The sequence below is a fragment of the Candoia aspera genome, chromosome 1 (genome assembly GCF_035149785.1).
Source record: "Candoia aspera isolate rCanAsp1 chromosome 1, rCanAsp1.hap2, whole genome shotgun sequence".
Lineage (NCBI taxonomy): Eukaryota > Metazoa > Chordata > Lepidosauria > Squamata > Boidae > Candoia > Candoia aspera.
This window is the reverse complement of record NC_086153.1, coordinates 310992918-311009676: the sequence shown is the minus strand read 5'-3', so window position 1 is coordinate 311009676 and position 16759 is coordinate 310992918. Positions and strand designations below refer to the sequence as shown.

Genomic DNA, 16759 nt, shown 5'->3' with positions numbered 1-16759 from the left:
GGAGGTGGGCGGCATACAAGTTTAATAAATTATTATTAATACACAGATTAATTGGTCTTCTTCTCAACTTCACATTGCTTATTTATAAAATAGTGTACAATGCCTAAATTAAGGAAAATTGTGTGTATAAAAATGCATAAATTAGAGAAAGCTTATATTATTGTGTCCCTGAAAGACAATTGCATAGAATAAATATGTGTGCTTTTAAAAAAAAAAAAAAATGCATGTGTGTGCTTTTTTTAAAAAAACAACACAGAAGTTAGAAAATCATGACTGAATATACATAAAGCCAATTTGTCCAATCCCAGTGGTGGCTGAAATTGAGACTTGCGTAGTTGTAACAGTATGGAACAGCTTATGAACTACTCCTGGGATGCATAAGTTCTTGAATAAAGGGATTTGATTATTGAAACATTTGTCACGTAAACTGGTGTAGATAATAGCCTCACAGCGGAAATAATGTAAGCCATCCATTGATGTCGATAATATTAGTCCCAGTAACAATGCTGAGTTTTCTCTGGCATCTCAATCAAAGGCCTCCTCTTGAGGATGCAGATCGTTTAACGTACACCTCCGTGGTGCTACCTGGAATTAAGTAGGTCAAATTGCTCTGAAAAATAGCAAGAGGACGCCCTGAGGGGGAAAAAAAATTGAGATGGTATGAAAGAGAACTAAGAATATCAACAGAAGTAAATAAGGTAATTGTACACAGGTTAAGATTAAATGATACAATGGAAATGTTATTGTACTCCAGAAATGCTTTATATCCTGGTCCATACAGGATTCCTGTATTTCTACAGAGTAGCCCCCACAATCAGGGCCAAAGCATGTTCTGTGCTATACTATAAAGTCCTATCGTGCAAATTCCCCTTCTGACCATAAAGGTGGGGAGAGGAAGGATGGATTTGGGGAAATGGGGAATTGATACAGTAATTCACCAGCATAGCACTATGATTCTCAAGATGGCAGCCAGATCGTATTCTGTACAACCCAAATTGGAGTAGAAACATTGGTGATTTTATGATGCGAGGTTTAAAGGTGAATTTTATTGTAAACTGGCCAGAGTCCCCCTTTTAGGGGGAGATGGGCAGTGATAGAAATGTGATAGATAGATAGATAGATAGATAGATAGATAGATAGATAGATAGATAGATAGATAGATAGATAGATAGATAGATAAACTTACTTCAGGACATGTTTAACACATACTCAAGCTTAGTGAGCATTGTCATCCAAGTACATTTGGAAGGATTGGAAAAAGTTGTCCTAAGATACTACGCTTTACAACAACCTTGCCCAGTCTGATGCCCTCCAGGTGATTTGATTCAAAACTCCTTTCAGCCTCAACTAGCAGTGTACTATATGGGGATGTGGGACACGGAGTCCAGCATATTTGGCAGACTCCAGGTTGGGGAAGACTTCAGACTCAAATGTAATGAATCCGGCACTGCTTTAGGTATATTACTCCATCCCCATTCCTTGCTATTTTGTCTAGAGAAATTCATTAAACAAATAATCAGATGACCTGGCTATCTGGGCTTGGAAATTAAACAGGGTCAGTCCCGATTAGCACTTGGATGGGAAAACACCAGGGAGGACTTGGCCTTCAGGCTAGACTGTTGAATCAGATTATATCCGAGAAGGAGACAGTGAAAAACCACCTCTGTACTATTGCCCTCCCCCCACCCCACAAAAAATGCATGATTATATTCACATAACCATCAGGAGCTGAACTTGATTCCTGGGCATTCATGCCTTTATTTTGTCCTTTAGTGAGATACCCTGTAGATGCAGTTTATCTATTCTATGCACTGTAGACACACTCTATCTATCCCCGTCCCCTCAAAAGACACAGGCACATAGTTAGGCGTCTGGCAGTAGAATGTTAATTTGTTAATGTTCCATATCAGAAACAAGAAGTGGGAGGTGGTCAACCGTGGCTCAGGAACTGACCTACTGGCATTTGCACTAGTCCTTCAATAGTCAAGGTGGGTTTGTGAACCCTCTTTTTATATGCTGCCTAGCCTTTTGAGAGGAGGGTTGTTATTAAAGTAATTCAAGTAGCGATTACAAAAATGGAAGGGAAAGCGCCTTCCTGCCTTTATCTTTCTGCACTGGATATTCTCCTAGGCAGGGATGCAGACTGATGCCATCAGCAAAGATACCAACCCAATCAGCAACAATACACTTACATAGCTTCTGCCTCTGTTGCCACTTCTAGGACAGAAAGATGAGGACAGGAAGACCAATTCCTTTTTAACATGGCACTGTGACTAATGACAATTTTGCCTTGCCATTGCCTCAGCAGCTACCAGCATGCATAACCAAAGTTATCTTAGGAGTCCTAACATTTTTGCTTCAGAGAACAACCTGCTCAAGAAGAAGTTCTAAGAGTATTTCCATTCTGACACACTGGAATATTGAAACAACTGACAAAGATTCCTTTCGCTAAGCAAAAAATTCCTGCAAACATTGTTTTTTTAAAAAAAATCCATCCAATTGTGTCCGATTCTCAGAGGCTGCCTGGATAAAGTCCTTGCAGTTTTCTTGGCAGGTTTTTCAGAAGTGGTTTGCCATTGCCTCCTTCCCAGGGCTAAGAGAAGTGACTGGCCCAAGGTCACTCAGCTGGCTCTGTGCCTAAGGCAGGACTAGAACTCACAGTCTCCTGGTTTCTAGCCTGGTGCCTTAACCACTACACCAAAGTGGCTCTTGCAAACCTAGTAGATGATCTTAATAGATTACAATACTGTTCCATCTAGGCTTAGTATTACCTTAGTATTCCTTATCATACCAGCTAAGTTGTTTTAAAAGAAACAGCTAGGAACAAGAATTAAACACAAAATCAATATAACTAGGAGAATTTATTAAGATAGTTTGTATGTGTTCCAATAGAGAAAGGTGCAAATACTCGACTGTTCAATCTGCACCTCCGTTATTCACATTAATGCTCAGATGACTGTAGAAATGTCAGGTAAAATGGGACAATGTCTTCAGTGAAAGTTTGTGATCAGTTTTATTTATTTATTTACTTTGTCCCTGCCCATCTCCTCCCATCATTAATTAAAGGGCTCCCCAGTGAGGGAGAGGGGCGGTAATATAAATCCAATAAATAAATAAATAAATTCATGAAACATGTCACTTTGGGGATATAGCTAAAAAGAATTATCATCAATATTATAACAGCAATTCTCATTTTAGAACTTTTATCTTGGATACCCCAAGATATTTTACACAAAAGTCTGCATACAACATGGATTATTTTATCCTGTCTTTGGTAGTCACAATAGTTATTTAATGAGAGTAAACCGGCTTCAATTGGAAAGAAAGGAGGGAGGGAGGAAGGAAGGAGCAAGCTTGATGTAGCTTCATGACTGAAAATATGCATTTCAGTCTAGCATATCTCAAATTTTAAATGAATGTACCTGAGAAAAACAGGAAAAAATAGATGTATTCTTTGAAGACTAGCAAATTTCAGTTTGAGCAAGTGCAAAATCTGTGAAGCAGAAAAACAGATGGATCCAACTCATGAAAGACCTCTTACCTTGAATGTTTTAAATGGTCATTTGCACAGAAGTAAGGCTAAAATAAGAGGATATGGAGATATCCCCTGCATATGGTGGGTGCTTGTAAAGCTGTTCATGGTTCTGCAAAGATTTTGTAAGTGCTTTTATCTAAACATGCTGACAAGCTATTCTGAATCAGAAACTCTGCCTTATCAGGATTCCTGATTGTTGACAGAGCTATACACATATGCAGATGAATGCACTTCCCAACATTGCAGAAAATGAGTGAAGATCTTTGCAAGCAGCTGAGGGTGTTAGGCTGGCATGAGCATATCTTCCCATCAAAGTTTAACCTTAGCCCAATGCAAGTAAAAGCATACCTAGGTCTTGTGTGAATCTTCTGTGGATTTCCTATGGAGGAAAAAGCCTAGATGGTGTTCATAACGTCACCTATTCTCACCTGTCCATGTTCTCTGTGGTGTGATGATAAAATGTTGACACTGTGGATGGTAACTGCAAATGGAGGCAGCTTCCTCTACATTATGAACAGAGAGCATGCATCTCAAAGAGCTATACGAAGGCCAGCACTTATAGTCCTCTGTATCCACACTGTGGAATCCCTTTACAACAACATATTCTGGGGATAGGGAGAAAAGATAAAGGATTACGACTTTAAAGGAAACTCAGAAATATTTCAGAAATGAGAAAAATGGGAAGAATTGTTTAAGATTCTGCACCTCAACCAGAACTTATCTTCCCAGGCAGGTTTATGCAAAGCAGTTATAAATCTTGTCTCTCTCACACACACCCAAGCCACTCTTTATTAGCAGTATGGCAAGCCATAACATTTTATTCTTATGTTCTTGGACAGTCTTTATGCCATCAGTGGCTCTATTTTCTCATTTGGATGGGTGTAGAATTTATTACATGGACAAACAAGAGTTCCATTTCCAAAGCAGTCCTGCAAGATTTTTCAAGCTCTAGGAATATCACCCCATTTTAAAAGAAATCAGTAAACTTATTTATAATGAAACTGACTTAAGCAACCACCTGAAAACTAGAATGTTCAGAACATAAGCCACCACACAACCCATGGATATATGAAATAGAAGTGGGACTATGATCACAAGCTCCATCCTCTATTGCTCCAGTAGACCAACTTTGGATGCCTTGGATACATTTGGAATGTTGACGCTTATGACGCGTATACTCACAAAATGGCTGCCATGGAAGATTTGCCTAGTCACAAAATATCTACCATGGCCAGATAAATCTTTACCACAAGGGAACTATCCCCCTCTCCCCCAATGCTCTTTAATATCCCGGAGAAAACACTATGGAGTTCGAAAGCGTTGCCACAAACTGCAGGATAAAGTTTTGCTTTACAAAATGTCATTTTCTTATTTATTGGTAGCAAAATTTGAAAAATAAATAAATAAATATTTTTAAAATATCAGGTGGGGCAGGAGCTCAGTGGGCATTAAGGGAGGAATCTGGGGTATTCATGCAGACCACACTGCCAATCCCTGCTTTAATAGCTATATGCTTAAAAGGGAACCAAGCATGTGGGCTTGACTGCCCTCAAGTTGATTACTTGACTTTTCAGATTAATGTTGTGTAAACAAGAAGCAGAAGAGTATGGCTGATAGACTCACTAGTGTCAAGGCAAGCAAGTATGGCCTCACTTCCCATCACATTTACTAAATGCATGAGAGTTGTTCAGAAGAAAAGCTCTAGAGATCAAGTAAATCCTACTCAATGCACTCAACCCTCTGTAAGGAAAGCTAATTTTACCAAAATGTCAATGACCCAAGTCCTGAAGGGGTTTAAGTTGACCAAGCTAGCTTCTCCCACTGATTACAATGGGTTTTAATTAAGCACAACTCATTTTATCTGTGTCAGGTCCCTATGCATTTAGTCTGACTGATCTTCCTCACTGAGGTTAAATAATTATTTTAGAAGGGTTAAACCGCTGAGCTGCCGATCGGAAGGTCGGCGGTTCGAAACCGCGTGGCGGGGTGAGCTCCCGTTGCTCGTCCCAGCTCCTGCTCACCTAGCAGTTCGAAAACATGCAAATGTGAGTAGATCAATAGGTACCGCTTCGGCGGGAAGGTAACGGCGTTCCGAGTCGTCATGCTGGCCACATGACCTGGAAGTGTCTATGACAACGCCGGCTCCATGGCTTAGAAACGGAGATGAGCACCGCCCCCTAGAGTCGGATTCGACTGGACTTTACGTCAAGGGAAACCTTTACCTTTACCTTTTTAAAGTTATGATGTGAGGTCCATACCTTTTAAATGAGAAGGCCTTTTCTGCAGATAAAGTCCTGACTTGTACAAATGCAAAACTTTTTGGAAAGCTCTTAGAGTTTCATTTGCTCCATATCGCAAGTCACCTACATGCAGAGGGGAGAGGAATGTTTTAAGGCAAAAAATACTTTAAATCAGCTCTTATTTAAATAAACATTTTAAACATGTCTTGAACATTTTGAACTAGCACGTACCTGTGGCATTCAGGATATCCTTCAAAATTGGTTGCAAAACAATGGGTGCAGTATGAGGTAAGAGATAAGTGAAGAAATACCTAAAAAAACATATTGTGAAGCCTTACATATTAAAGCAGAAATCTTCCAGACTTTACTGAGCATTTATATCAAAAATCTTAAATCTCCTGATTTCTAACAAATTGAAATTGAAGCCTCTTGGCTAGCGCTAAATTCAGAACAGAAAAGTCTATCTTACCCTATCTTACTCCAACAATGGCTTTTTAATTTTTTTATCTATATGTTCAGGCCACCCCACAATAAATTCACAAATTAACATTGTTTCTTAGATATCTTTATTAATGAAATGGTGCTTCCAGCTTTGTCCATAGGCCTCCCAGAACTAAATTGGAACATATTCCAAATATCTCATTTTGTATAGACTATCTGCCCATTTTGGGGGCCTGGGAAGAGGAATGAATAGAATGAGGGAGAAAAGCATCAGTGCATGTGACTTGCAAGAGAAAATTCATTACCTCATTCAAAGAAATTCACCATTTCTTGTTTAAAGTATGCAAACGCAGCAATACACTGATCTTAAAGAACTGCCTGAATCTTTGGCCCACCTCTGATGAGATAATTGGGGCCAAGTTACTTGTAGGATTCACACATCATGCAAAGCCATAATGCAGCTTGGCTTGCTTGCTTGTTTGCTTATTTAATTATTTATATGACCACCCAACTCATGAATTGCTACTCTGATGCTAAAAGAGAAGAATGAAAAATCTTCAATGAAAAATAAAAACAACAGAAAGTATAATACAGCTATGGGCAATCACAGACATAATCTCAACCATTACAAAACTAGTCTCATCCAACATCCTGGCCCAATGCCAGGGAAGGCACCAGGTCTTCAAGGCCTTATAAAAGCCCAGCAGCTTACCATGTACAGTACTACAGATCAAGCCTGTAAATTGTGTTTTAAAAAGGCATACATTACAATTGTCTTTCAACCTTAGCTCCCCAGCTGACAGTCAACTTTCTCCAATCTGGTGCCCTCCATATATTAGTTGCTTTGAGAACAAGCCATGCTACCCTTCATTTTCTAATAAGGTCAGTCATGCAGGAAAAAGGCTCAGGAGCCCTCTTTCATATGATAAGTACCAACTACGTTTATCTCAGCAAAATTTTGAACAATGTTATATTCATACTAATGAATGCAAAGAATACTTTTTGGGATCTGCTATCTGCTACGACCTACATATATTTTTTGTTGCTTCTTAGTAAGGCTAGGAAACACTTGTTAGTACCACCCAAGTTTGCTTGGATTTAAGCCTTACTGTCATCAAGCAAATTTTGAAAGAATAAGATTTTCCTGCTTCCATCTTCCTTCTTAAATGAGATCCACTGAACTAGCAGAAGCAATCATTTAATTCTCAGTACGTATAACAATATCCAAGGTCAGCACTGCTTCCTTCTATCTACTTTCAGCCATCTGTCTCACCAAGTTCAGTCATACATACTGTCCAATGTTGTTCCCCAGCCCTGAGGAATTTTTGAAAGCAATCCAAAAGTAATATAATATGTGGTTTCCAGGGTAAAGCTTTATGAATGATAACCATGAATAGATATCTTTAGTTGGAATATTACTTTGCACCATGCACAAATGTTTAACGAATTATAGTAAGGTAGAACAACCTGTAAATTAGCACTTTCCAGATATATTGATAGAAGACCCAGGGTTCCAGACACACTGGACTTCATAGGTAGAATTCTGAGGATTGCAAACCTAATACACCAGAAGACAGTAGCTGGAGAAGGCTGACATAGAAGAAAATATTACATGAAGGAAACCGCTAAAAATAAATGGCAAGTGTGATGATGTTCTTCCCCAGTTCTTTTTCTTCTAAATGTTATCCAACTTACCGGTACGCATTGAAAAGATTCCGTTTCTCATTTATTCCTTTACAGTTCCCGTGGCTGGCACATTTGAGAAAGAAGGTTTTTGTGGGGAATTTGAGAATGCAGTCCTGATCTCTTTTGCAAGACAGTTCCTCAGTGCTCACATCATCCAGGTCTGTAACTTTCAGGATCCCATTCACCATAACAAATTGCCTTGGCTGGAAATCTAGAAGAGCGATGGAACCCAGAGGAGAATTTGCCAAGTAATACAGCAGTTCTGCCAGATCCAGGCAAATCTGAAAGAGAGGTCGTAAACATATTAAAACACATAAGAAGTTTTCTTACATTTTAACATCAGCAGCCTACCTTTCTTTCTTCCTACTCTTTTGCAGCTCAATGCACAATTCATCAGAATTATACCTGCTATGGCAAGAACTTAAGGCCTCATGTGTGTATGTCAACCTAATATAAAAAGTTATGGGATCACAGGCAATCTTTCCGTATTGTTTAACTGTACCTTAAACGTGCATTCTGAAGTTAAGTGGACTACTAGTGGTGTGCTGTAGATAAGTTGCCTTTGAAACAGTCCAGAAATTTCAGTTGCTTAGAGGATATGCTTCTGCCTGTATGTTGACAGATATATTGACACTGATGTGTGACCACAGTTCTAATAGCTTCCAGACCCACAGATTTACATGACCTAGAGGCTTGACTTTTCAGAAGTGACTTGTCCACAGGATTTGCACAGAGGTTTAACAGCACTCAGACTCTGTTGCCATATTTTCAAGAGCAAAGACCGACTCTAGGCCCTTTTTCCTATCACGGAATGGAGTCCAGTGCTACGGATAAAACTCTCCTTTGCTTTGGTTTCCTTACTTTAAATCTCTCTTCCCAGGGGATCTGCAGAAGCTGAATCATCTCCAAAGGGGCTCCCAGCTCCAGCATAGAAACCACTTTCATTTCGGGATATAAGCTATTATTAAAGCATTGACCATGCAGCTGTCAGGAGGAAATGCAGAATACAGTATTAATACAGATGCAAAATATAGAAATTATTTTTCTAAAAGAACAGATAAACACATTTTGCTAATGGTGGGAAAGGTCAAATGAAGATTTATTTTAAAATTCAACTGCTCTTGCTACAGTAAGTGTATGCCTTACATAGTTGATGCCAAGCATGCTGGTACTAGATATAAATCATGAAGTTAATTAGTCTGCATTTTGAAATCGTGGGTTTCCACCTCCCAGATAACTTTTTATTCCTACTTATGTTTATTTATCACTAATGGCGTCCCCCCAAAGGGTCAGACATGTGCTTGCACAGGGGACCTTTCACCTTTCTTTTTTCCACAAATCAGCCAACAGTAATTTTCTTCCAAAAAGGTGTACCAAACTGCTTTTTGTGGGTTTTTTCCACCAGTTATGAACTGCTGGGCCATTAACAGTAATTGAACCAAGAAAGAGAATTCAAATTAGATGTTATCTAACTACGCTTTATATCTGTGGTCAAATATTTCCTATTTTATTCAACATTGCAAACTCAATTGTCATATTTTGCATGATACTCCTCACCTTTATCTTTACTGCCTAAATAAGTGTTATGGCTTTTTCACAGAGGGTGAGAGGAAAGCATAGCAGAGAACACATCTTGAAACTACAAGGGCTGGGTGCATCAGAGCCCCAGAAGCCCATCTGAGATGCCCAAGGAAAGCTTACAAACAAGGCAAAAAAGCAATGAGGCTTCTCTCATTATTCCCCAACAAATGGTATTCCGAAAGCTGGAACCCCGTAGCCCTCCAGGTATTAAAAGATAGTATTTTTCACTATTACGCATTTTTCTTGGCAACAGCATGGCAGTGGTTTGTCCCTGCCTTTTTCTGACATGTTCTTCTCAACTTCCCAGCCTAGCTAACAGTCCTGGATTCCCAGATGGCCACCAATCAAAGGACTAAATAGGGCCAACCATGCTCAGTTTCCAAGACCTGCCACAATCAGCTAGGCACTCCCATCTGCTGAGAATCTCCAGATGTCACAACATCTCAAGACTCACAGATTCATCACCACTACGATACTCAGAGGCTATGTAGTTGTTTATGAAACACAACCACCAAAAGCCTAATTTGCCATGAATTTGACCAATCCTCTTTAAAACCATCAAACTAAGTGGCCTTCATATTTTGTGGTAGCAAATTTCTGGAGTTTACAGGCTGCATGATGAAGTCTGCAAGTAATATAGCAGCAATCATGCATTTTACTCGAAGTCTGCATTGTCCCCTCCAACAAATCCAGCTAGAACCATGAAGTCTTTTCAGCTGATCAGTCATTAAGTGACTGATTGTCTGTGTATTGTATATAAACCTAGAATAGGTCCCCTTAAACTAACTAAAGGAATTTTGGAAGAGTAAGCATGCTTGTTACAATGCACACAAAATAATTCACAAAGTAAAATATTTTTGGCTGTAACATTTCCCCTCAAAATCTACGGATGGGCCTGTTAACTTGAGGTGGGACTCAAAACAAGAACATTTTTAGAATGGTGACAGCTTAAAATCCAGGCTATGTTACAAAAACCAGTGAACCTCTTAATTTTATTTAAACATTTATATGCTGCTCTCTGCCATAAGGGTAGTCAGTTTATAGATATTGATATCCATTCCCAGTAAACTGTCGTGAGCTACACCTTTAAAACTATTAATCGGGGAGATGGAAGTATGTAGGACAGATCAACAATCTTGGATGAAGCATGTTCAACCAGCACGTGGTTGAAAGTGGGGAGAAAGTAATTAGTAAGACATCTTAAGAAAGATGGAGTATTTACAACTATCCAGCACATTCAGCTAGGCTCCTAGGCTGGGCGACCCTAGGCTGGGTCTCCCGCCCTCCTCCCCGAGCGCGCGGTTGGTACTACGTGCCTTGATGATGCCTTGATGATCCAGACTCTGCAGCAGAACCGTCTCCTTCAACAGCTTGAAAGCAGCGAGCTGGAAACAACCTTCCGCGTGGCCGTAGCGTTGAACACAGCGACTCACGTCGTTGCCTGTCCAGTGCACGGATTTCAGAGCGATTTCCTTGCCACCAGGCGACAGAGCGGCCCTCAGCACCAGCTTCGTGATGCCAGCGCCCACCACGCCCACGTCGCTCAGGCCGTTCAGTTCCGCGCAACCCAAAGGCTCTGCGACCGCGGCGCGCCTTGCGGGAGACGGAGAAGCGCGGGCTTGGACAGAGGCTGCCAGGCGGCTCAGATCCTGCTGCCGCTGCTCCAGTTCCCGCATCAAATTCGGAGGCGGCTGGGACTCTAAGAGCCTCCAAGGGCCCGAAATAACAAGGGCCAACGCAAGCAGGGCAGGCATGATTAACAGTGCAAGGAGCGTCTCGGGACCCTGCATGGCGAAGGAGGAACGAGGGAGCGCACTGGCGCGCAGCTCGCCTGAGCAAAAAGCTGAGTTTGGCGAAAGGAGAAAGGTAAGGCTTCAGACAGGGAGGCGGGCCTCCAGCGAAGAACTGCCCACCTACCCGATCGTTGGCCTTGCAAACGATCGGGTACGAAGCAAGACTCTGGAAAGTAAGAGGTCCCCGCCCCCGAATTATGCACATTCATGATTTGGAGGACTCTCCCTCTTCTGGGGCCGGGGCGGGGACAGGAACCCAAACAACTTTTCTCTTTTCTCCAGTGGCGAGGTGTAATGGTGCGACGGCTGTTCAAGGGTGGATCTGGCTCAAATGGCAAAGTTGACAGCATTGATAAGAGAAAATACCGTGACTGGATTTGTTCTACGTGGAAACCGCTTTTGGATTATTTGTTGGTAACGGAAAAAAATGAATTTTGATTTTTGGCTTTGACAATTAAATTGTTTATTCTTTAGAAATAATGTTAGCAAAAGTTTAACTGATGGTAAGAGATTAAATTTATATAAGCATCTATATCTGTGTTGGAGAAGGTCAGAAGTCACCTCCTTATATTATTCTTTTTTCTTTAGTTCTGTATTCAAGCTTTTCTATACTCTATATTTTGTATTTTAACTTTGAAATTTTAATAAAGTTCTTATAAAAAAAGAGCTGATCTGCCTCTGCTACAAAGTTCAGATGAATTGATTAAATACAAGTATCACTTGAAGATGACCCCAACATTGAGTGATGAATGATGGCTCACCACAGATCTTGTCAACCACAGGAATAAAGCCTCCAACTTCTATTCCAGCCACAGAGAGCTGTGCTTTTTGATGGACCAGCTCACATATTCAAATGCTGGTTTTGAAAAACTTGGGTTATAAGTATCAAACAAAGGCATTTGGGAGAGGAAAAGAGTGTTCTCCCCCACTTTTCATTTTACAGTTGTTGCTGGAGGGATAAGAGTACAAGAAAACTGTCATCCGGGGAGGGCAAAAAACACTTTGAAAGTGTTGCAGAAAAGACCATGCTATTTACTTTGTAAAGTTTGCCACACACTTTCCAGGTTATTGGAGTTTGGAATGACTGCCTGAAACTCCTGCTGCTGTTAAAGGTATAGATCTGCTGAAGGGAGCGTGTATAAACCCAACCTTGAGCAAATTACAATTTAAATTTCTCAGCTTAGCCTACCTTGGGTTGTTGGGCAAACAATCTATGGCTCTAGGTCAGTGTTTCTCAACCTTGGGAACTTTAAGATGTGTGGACTTCAACTCCCAGAATTCTCTAGCCAGCCATGTTGAATTCCACACATCTTAAAGTTCCCAAGGTTGAGAAACACTGCTCTAGGTTCTTGGAGGAAGGACAGCATACAAATAAAACAACTAATAAAATAGAGTGCAAGTGCAGAACATGAAGAACCTCACAGCCTGTCCTATCACATATTGTAAAGGTTTCCAGGCATTCTGAGTGTCCACAATTTTTGTGTGTTGGAGAAGACTTGTACCCTATTGTTCTGGTACTTTGGTATCCTTCAGGGTTCATAACACTTAAAAAAGCAGCAACAGAAACAACTTCCATTTCATTGCCATTTTTTTAATGCTTGGATTTTGGAGTTACTTAAACAAGATGTTTAGGGCATTTTTAGAGCATCACTGGATGGAACTGCACTCATGCTCTTGAGACAATACAGGATTAGGAATAACATTGTTTGACCCAATAGTGAAATGCACTCTTAAATTGGTTTTATTTTAAAGAATATGTTTTAGTTAAAGCTTATTAGGATTTGTTTTACTGTCACATTGTTTTTCCAAAATAATTTTGGCCATTGTATTGTTATATTATTTTTTGGGAGTATTATAAAATCTAGTTTGTATGGAGGCACTTTAGTTTCATTAATAATGTTATGCTTATTTTTACTTATATACAGTGATAAGTACCTGCTGATTAACTTCAAATTGCACTGCTCATAATGCTTTAAAAAAGAGGGGAAGCATTCCTAAAAACACTTTTTCAGGATCACAGTTACAATCCTAATGAAAATTACTTCTGTGAAGCTGCTACTTTTTCCTACAATGAATTTCAAGCCTTTGCAACTAGGAACTTACTTTTTATTTTGAAGAAAAGAGTTAAAATTCTTGAGATGCTATTTCTTGTACCAGATACAATTTTCTGAATGTATGAAATGTGAAGATAGGTAAGTAGAACAAATACAGATCCTTTCACAATTACTCTTATGATTGGGACTAAAAAAGAAGGCACAAAAATGTAAGTATTAACATATGAATTGGAAGGCACCGAGACCTATCAATGTGATTTCCTGATATTTTAAGACAAGGAATCTACAGCATTCCTGCTCTATTTTTGTTCAATCTTTTCTTGTACTCTTCCTAGAAAAGATATTGCATGATTTTTTTTTATGCATATGATTGCAAACCGCTCTTACGTTTGGAAATGTAAGAGCAGTTTGCAATCATATGCATAAAATTGAAAGTTTCTCAGAACATGTAACTCAGTTCAGTTCCCAGAGTTAAAATTATTACACTATTCCAACACATGTGGAGAAAAATATTATTAGGGAACTATTTTAAGGACTGCCTACATCTGTACACGTGGGCCTTAAATGGACTGTGAAGAGCTGGCATGAGACTGGCAAGAAGTAACAGTCTTTTCAGCATTGACCAGGTTTCTGTGGAATTATATTCTATGATCTACTCTTTCACTGTCTGTAAAAGGTCTTAAAGGTCCTTTTTTATTCCAAACTGATTTTAATTGCTGGTGCTGTTCTAGAATGTTAAAGCTGTTATTAGGTATTTTTTCTTTGCAAATACTGGTATTTAAAAAGCTATTATTTTCAGGGTATTTTAATATTTAAAAGAGATCAAATGAGTGTGCAAAGCCCAATCCAAACTCCCACATATTTGGCAACAAAGCACTAGGTATCTTTTGCATATATTAGGTTCAACCTCCCTTTCCCAACAATAGGTAAACATTTTTTTTATGGATAGAAGCTCTCAGTAGAGATCCACATTTTTCTTGATGATCTTTCCAATTTTTGTCCTCAAAGATTAACTGAATTCAGAAATGGGATGCAGATAGAAGGTAAAACAGAAGAATTACTTTTAAAGGGAAAGGGCCATGATGTATCCTCTGTATCTGCACACCCATTTAAATCTTGACAAAGTTTGGTTGGGTTCAAGTGAGACTTTCCTAGAATTTGTGTTATACATTGCACTTGCCTTGCCCATTGGCATCCATCCATTGGCCATAGAATGGGCATTTGGTGCATAACACGGAATAATCACACTGTGAACTTTTCAATTCCTACTAGTGGATGCTGTGAAGAAAGTGGGTGGGGAACTCCACAACAGGCTAAATAGATACTTTTATGCTGTAGATTAAACTCAACAGCTCTTCAGTGCATGCATAGAATGAAATTACTTGAAGCCAGTTTACTGTATTATAATCCAGTAATGATAACTTTGAATTGGCTACACACTCCTAACTTTCTTGAACAGCCTGCTATACTCTTGACTTCAATAAGCCATGTGATTAGTCCACATATATAATGATTTTGCACCAGAAAAAAAGTTTTCACAGAACTGTGTTTGAACAAAGTAGAGGAGGAACTGCATATATGAACTAGGGCTGGATAGGACAAGACATAGGCATGTTCCAGATGCTCTAGGGATGTCCAAAAGACCTAAGATCTAAATGAAAAGGAGTTAAACTACACCATCAGCATGCTTTTGCTTCTGGATTGTCATCAAGATCTGTGGAAAAAAAATCTTTCATTCAACCTTGCTTGAGGTCAAATGGCTGCCAGCTGGCTTCCACATTCTTTGTTTTCCAGTTCCTGCTGAGAGTTGCATCCTTGTGTTTTCCTAGTGAGACAACCACTTCTCCTTTTGTGTTGAATCTACTGTTGTTGAGGTAACCAGTCCTGCTAGAACAATTTAACCATTAAGTCTCTCTGCTACAACCACCTGCCACTAAGTCCCACGACTGGTTAAGCTCAGCAAATGACTACCTGCTCCTATGTCAAGAAAGCAAAGCTGAACAGCATGGGACTGATTTCTTAGTTAACATATTTAGAATATTTTATATTTACTAATAAAGAAGAATCTCTTCAAAAAAATTACACATATTGAAATTATCTGTTTTGACCTTACATGTGTTAAAAGCCAGATTGAGAATTCTCTGCTGTTTGTACCAGTGGTCATGGTTCTGCTCATTGGCCATACCATTGCATAAAAACTTGAAAAGAGGATAGAAGAATAATCTGTAGCCTAACTGAAGTTAAATTCTAAGCCAGTGGGGGGATCAGGAATGCTTTACGGCAACGTTTTCCTACCCTAGTAACTTCCATGTTCAAGACAATTTTTAAAAATATTTCATATATCTTTCTTGATGCCAGATCTTGTACTATCACAGCATCTTGCTGTACCTCATCATCCATTCCACATCGTCAGCAGAGCAAAACGAGCCTAAAGCTGAGTTAAATAAGTAACTAGGTCAAAAGCATGTTTTCTTGGAAGCAACAGCAGTAGCCCAAAGATAAAGCAATGTAGCCCAAAGATTGAGTACAATAATTTTTTATTCTAACTAAAGGAAACATTTACATTACAGCTTGTAGACCAACCAAATTGTTTAGAAAACCAATCAACCAACAAGGATTTGATCCCTTTCTTACCTGTTTTTATTCATACTTTCATGTTTCACAAGGAAATCCCAACAGTAGTTACTGGAGGTGAAAGAAACATGAGTGGAAGTGAGCACTGCATTCCTCTCCATCTCTTCAGATTGTACCTTCTGATGTGACATCTTAAGATGTTCACATATCGCCTGCTATAACTGTTTTCCCCAAATTTCAATTACCTCTCCAGTCTGGTTTGTATAAAATAATTCTTACTTAATAAACCATTGCTTATTGAACTAGGAGCAAGCATCAGTAGTGTCTACTGGATAAACAGACTAGTGCTTGCCTAAAATAGGAAGGAAGGAAAGAAGGAAGGTAGGTAGGTAGGAAGGAAGGAAGAATTCTTGAACTTTTGAAAGGAAAGGTGGTGGTCCAAGTTCTCATGGGGGTGAGGAGGACATCTTAGAGAAGATAGTCAGGATGTTAGAAAGCAGAGATGACATCTGAGAATGGAAAGGACTTTCTGGAGCACATCCCCTTCTCATTTCTAATGATGTGACTAAATCAAACATGTCATTTTTTAAAATTGAAGACTGGAACAATTCTCATAATATCAAAGATGATTTATTGAATTGCCTATACTTACTTGAATTTGGGAGGTTTCTTCCAAGAAGGTGAATGGTATAGAAAAAGTAAAGAGATACCTTTTCCCATCTACCTCAAAATACTAGAACTTAGGGTTATCCAATGAAGCTGAATGGCAAGAGAATCAGGACAGAAAAAAAATACTTTTTTCATGGAAGAATTCATTATTATGGTGCCATGACAATAATGAACTTCAAGAGCTTT

At 39.3% G+C, this 16759-nt stretch overlaps 1 protein-coding gene across 1 annotated transcript; it reads right to left on the bottom strand.

The window, feature by feature from the left end:
• Positions 1–247: 247 nt before the first annotated feature.
• LOC134490620 (extracellular tyrosine-protein kinase PKDCC-like) lies at positions 248–11326 on the bottom strand. The gene is made up of 7 exons (XM_063293786.1): positions 10800–11326; positions 8764–8886; positions 7912–8183; positions 6007–6086; positions 5794–5898; positions 3964–4140; positions 248–633 (listed from the first exon to the last, which is right to left on the bottom strand). The coding sequence occupies exons 1-7, from the start codon at positions 11271–11273 to the stop codon at positions 530–532; spliced, it is 1335 nt and encodes a 444-aa protein (XP_063149856.1). The 5' UTR covers positions 11274–11326; the 3' UTR covers positions 248–529.
• Positions 11327–16759: the final 5433 nt, after the last annotated feature.

Bases quoted from the DNA above. Each gene is read 5' to 3' on its own strand.
- LOC134490620 (XM_063293786.1), bottom strand. From the start codon at position 11,273: ATGCAGGGTCCCGAGACGCTCCTTGCACTGTTAATCATGCCTGCCCTG. The intron at 8,184-8,763 runs GTAAGGAAACCA...CCTCTCTTTCAG, and splicing joins CCTGGGAAGAGAGATTTAAA to ATTTGCCTGGATCTGGCAGA. The intron at 6,087-7,911 runs GTAAGTTGGATA...ATGTTTTTTTAG, and splicing joins AATCTTTTCAATGCGTACCG to GTATTTCTTCACTTATCTCT.